This window comes from Cydia fagiglandana, chromosome 3, assembly GCF_963556715.1.
Source record: "Cydia fagiglandana chromosome 3, ilCydFagi1.1, whole genome shotgun sequence".
Lineage (NCBI taxonomy): Eukaryota > Metazoa > Arthropoda > Insecta > Lepidoptera > Tortricidae > Cydia > Cydia fagiglandana.
In genome coordinates this window covers 5,635,433-5,640,244 of record NC_085934.1, presented here as the reverse complement: position 1 = coordinate 5,640,244, position 4,812 = coordinate 5,635,433, and the positions used below count along the sequence as shown (strand labels likewise).

General features: G+C 35.5%; 1 protein-coding gene across 2 annotated transcripts; it reads right to left on the bottom strand.

The window, feature by feature from the left end:
- Positions 1–613: 613 nt before the first annotated feature.
- On the bottom strand, positions 614–4,525 carry LOC134679887 (uncharacterized protein K02A2.6-like). 2 transcript variants are annotated; one of them, XM_063538804.1, is made up of 2 exons: positions 3,861–4,525; positions 614–3,172 (listed from the first exon to the last, which is right to left on the bottom strand). In XM_063538804.1, exon 2 carries the CDS (start codon positions 3,144–3,146, stop codon positions 708–710), a length of 2,439 nt encoding a protein of 812 aa, XP_063394874.1. In that variant the 5' UTR covers positions 3,147–3,172; positions 3,861–4,525; the 3' UTR covers positions 614–707. The 2 variants fall into 2 exon arrangements, with proteins under 2 accessions (XP_063394874.1, XP_063394875.1); XM_063538805.1 differs by having other exon boundaries at positions 628–3,172.
- Positions 4,526–4,812: the final 287 nt, after the last annotated feature.

The following is a 4,812-nucleotide window of genomic DNA, read 5'->3' as shown; positions in this document are numbered from 1 at the left end:
AATAGATTCCAAAAAATCGACGATGTCACAACTCTCCTCTGTCACAACTCACCTCGGTCTCCCCTACTACAATAAAATTAACTGAATCTTCATAGTTCTATGTCACAGCAAACTTACAGTCATGTAAACACTTAGAAGTACTTTGCGCGGGTTATATGAACAAGAAATAGGCTTACTATGTCGCGTAAGGCCTATTTATAGGCTTCCGTGGGTGTGTCTAGGATAATTCTAGTAGGTACCTATTTATAGTGACAAGTATAAAATAAAGACTACTATTTTCAGTACAGTTTCTCGGAAATAGTTTACTATGTGTATATTATGCTTTATCTAATAAGAAGATAAAGCATAATATAATATTATCGCTAGTAATATTATCTCCATAGCTCCATGAGGGTGCGGAGTCGGTTAGGGTCGGTAACGCGCATGTACCTAACACCTCTGGAGTTGCAGGCGTCCATAGGCTACGGAGACTGTTTTGTATGCATTATATATGCATTGAACAAGGATTCAGGACTTTATATTAAATAAAAGATTATTTACGAAAATCAATAATTGTATTCCAAGATGCCATGTTGGCGAGTGGTCTCTTGCCACAGATAATCATCCTTATGACACATATGTCACATCCCCCCCTTATGCTAATTTTATTGACTGCTTATACATACATACTGCTAATTACAAAAGCTCTCGAGCCACTAGAAGTTATTTTAACTTAAATCAAATTCGCCCAAGTAGGCAGGTTTCCTCACCAACCTTCCCGTCCTTGTAACTACTGGCAAATCTAATGGCTCTAGGTTAGGTGCAGGTACATTTGGCACCGGTGGAAGAGGAACATGTGCATGAGGCTCCAGTGCAGGTGGCACCGTTGCATCTTGTCTTCCCTGACTACCCCTCTCATGCACTGCCTGGCTCACATCTGATGAGTCCAGCATATACTGATTTGTAACAATAAACTTATTTCTACTATGTCGAATATGTTTTTCATTGCGCCTAACTAAATTACCCCTATCATTTTTAACAATGAATGATCTAGGTCCACTGGCTTTATCCACTATTTTACCAGAATACCAACACTTACTTCTATTTACATCTTGAACAATTACATCTTCCCCTCTTTGAAATGGTTTTTTAACTTTTGAAGTTTTATTATAATTGTCCCTAGATTTTTCATTATTAATTAACATCTGATCTTTGACATTTACACATAATTTAGGTTTTAACACTTCTTTGGAACAGGGCAAATTTGTTCTTAATAATCTGCTCATTAACAACTCTGATGGGCTGTAATCCAAATTTGCTACTGGAGTGGTTCTATAATGTAACAGCGCTAAATCAAAATTAGAACCACTTTCATTACACTTTTTCATCAGATTTTTAACAATCCCCACAGCTTTCTCTGCTAGCCCATTTGATTGCGCATAATGTGGACTGGACTTGACTAATTCTATACCATGCTTCTTTGCAAATTGTATGAATTCAAAACTACCAAATGGCATATTGTCACTGACTATTTGCCTAGGGATTCCTAGAGTACTAAATATCTTAATTAACTCATCTATAATATTAGTGGTCGATTTGTTTTTCAATTTTGCAACCTCAATCCATTTTGAAAAGTAATCTACAACCACTAAAAAGTCTTTACCCGCATAGTATCCAATGTCCATACCTACTTTACTAAAAGGAAGATCAGGAATCTCATGTGATATAATTGGCTGTTTGCAGTTTGACATCCTGTACTTTTCACATACTCTACATGCTAACACATAATCCTCTATATCTCTTGACATTCCTGGCCAGTACAGTACTTTCCTAGCTCTCTTTTTACACTTTACTACACCTGCATGCCCTGAGTGTATTATATCTAACATTTCCTTCCTTAATGCTTTAGGAACAAGGACCATATTTCCAAAGTATACAATATTATCTGTAACTATCAACTCATGTCTTAATTTGTACAACTTTTTTAATTCCACACCATAAATATTTCTATCATTTTTTGGCCATTCTGCACTATACCACATCTTTATTTGTTGCAAGTTACCATCTTTATTTGTTTCATTTTGCAATTCTTTTAATTTACTATCTGATATTTGTAAGTCTCTGTCTAGTCCATACACTTTTTCTGTTTCTACACTATGCACTAACTCTTTAAGTGTTGGCTCTACTTGCCCATTTGTTGAATTATAATGCCTAGACAAATAGTCAGCAACATACATTTGAGAACCAGGTATGTACTTTATGTCAAATTCATATTTTAAAAGTTTAAGAACCATTCTTTGCAGTCTGGCTGAAATTTTATTAATGTCTTTATTCATTATCGCCACTAAAGGCTTATGGTCTGTTTCAACAACTATTTTGCGTCCGTAGACAAATTGGTGATATTTTTCCATTGCAAGACAAACTGCAAAGAGTTCTTTTTCGATGGGAGCCCATCTTTGTTGACATTCTGTATAACATCTGGAATAAAAAGATATTGGTTTACCATTTTGAAGAAGACAAGCTCCCATGCCACTTTTTGAACTGTCAGTTTGTAGAGTCACCAAACCGTCTCTCTTTAAAATATCTAAGGTTGGGGCTTTACTAATTTTCATTTTTATTTCTTCAAAAGCTTGACTTTGTGCGGTACCCCAATCCCACAAAACATCTTTTTTTAATAGATCCCTAAGTGTTTCAGTTGTTTTGGAGTATTGTGGTATAAACTTACTTAAATAATTACACATACCTAAAAACTTTTGTAGTTCTTTAACATTTTTTGGTTCATTCAAGTCCACAATAGCTTTTACATGTTCAGGATCAGGTTTAATTCCTGATTTTGAGACTAACAACCCTACATATTTAACAAAATCACTTCTATACTGAACTTTGTTTGGATTAAATTTTACATTGAACTTCCTTGCCCTATCTATTACTTCACTGAGAATTTTATCATGGTCTGCTAAACTGTCCCCCGCGACAATTATGTCATCATAATACACATTTACCCCCTGTATATCACTAAATATGGCTGTATTTATTCTTTGCATTACCTCTGGAGCCGAAGAAATGCCAAATGGCATTCTCTTGAAAAAATACCTTCCGAAGGGAGTACCGAAGGTGCAGAGTTTTTGTTCATCTTCCAAACTCACTTGAAAAAACCCATCCTTCATGTCTAGTACTGTGAAGACACTTTTACCTGCAAGTGAATTATATATTTCTTCAGGTGAAGGAATTTGATAATTTTCTCGAAGAATGGCTTTATTCAACTCTTTGGGGTCTAAGCATAACCTAAGTGACTTATCTGGTTTTTCTACAATGACAAGATTATTGCACCATGCGGTAGGTCCTTCTACTTTTTCAATTATTCCTCTACTTTCATAATTATTTAAAGTCTCTTTAAGTCTTTCCTTTATAGTCTGTGGAACTCTTCTAATAGGCTTAACTACTGGCTCTGAATTCTCTTTCAGCTTTATTGAATATGTACCTATATTGCCTAACCCATTAAACACATCATCATTTAATTTTACAAATTTATTCTTTTCTTCTGAGACTACAGCATCTACTCTTTTTATTAAATTGAATTGGACACAATCAGGCAAGCCTAAGATTGGTTTAACAGGCATATCCACAACAGTAAATCTTACATTGCCCTTTTTTCCCCTAACAGTACAGGTTAAATTAACACATCCCACAGTTTTCATTTTTTCTTCGTTATAAACAACTAACACTGTGGGTTCCCCGAGTTTACATTTGTCTAATTTTAAGCTTTCAAACAGTTCCAGTGATAAAGTACTACAGTCAGCACCAGAATCCAGTTTAAATTTTATATCTACTCCTTCAACATTTATTACTTCATACCATTGTAACCTATCTGAGCTACTTACAGAGTCTACTACAAAGTCTTCCGAACTGCAGTCGCTGTCATTTGTAGATTCCCTGATGCCATCAACTTTGTTTTTTGTGGATCTTTGTTTTTGCTGCGGTTTCTCTTCTTTCTTCTTAAATCTACACATTTCTGCGTAGTGGTTATAAATGTTGCACACAGTACATCTTCTCCCATACGCAGGACATTTTCTTGGCTCATGTTTCTTACCACAATAACTGCAATTGTAATGAATCGGTTTCTTTACATCTTTGTTATAACGAGAACTTTCTCTTACCATATTTACTGACTGTACTTTTTCTTCCAGCTCTTTTACATTTTTCTTGCTGTATTCAGCAGCCTTGCATAATTCTAGTGCCGTATCCAAACTCAGTTCCTTCTCTCGTAACAATCTCTCCTTAATGCCCGTCTCACTCACACCTATCACTAACATATCTCTTACCATTCTATCTTCTTCTTTAAAGTTACATGTCTTGGCTGCATTCTTCAATCTTAAAACAAATCGTTCAACCGGTTCATCTGGCTCTTGTCGTAAATTATAAAATCTGTAGCTGTTCACGACGGTGTTAGTTTTGTTTTTAAAATGGTCATCAAACTTTTTAAGCAACTCAACCCATTTTAACGTAGCAGTGTCACTCATACCATTGTAAATCTCTAAAATATCTTCTCCCGCGTAGGTTAAGAAAATGGCTACCTTTTTTTCATCAGTCCCCTGTTCCAAATCCGTGGCCTGTATATATAAATTGAACATCTGCTTGTATTTTTTCCAAGCCTCCGCATCTTCAATTTTGTATCCTTTAGGAGGCTGCAACCCCAGGGTCATTACGGGCCTTTCCTCCATTTTGTCTGATCCACAAAGGTTTTATTTTCTTCACAAATACTTCTATTTACCACTTAGGTTTTTTCTTCTTGTTATACTCAGTTTTCACCTGACACCATGTTTTGTATGCATT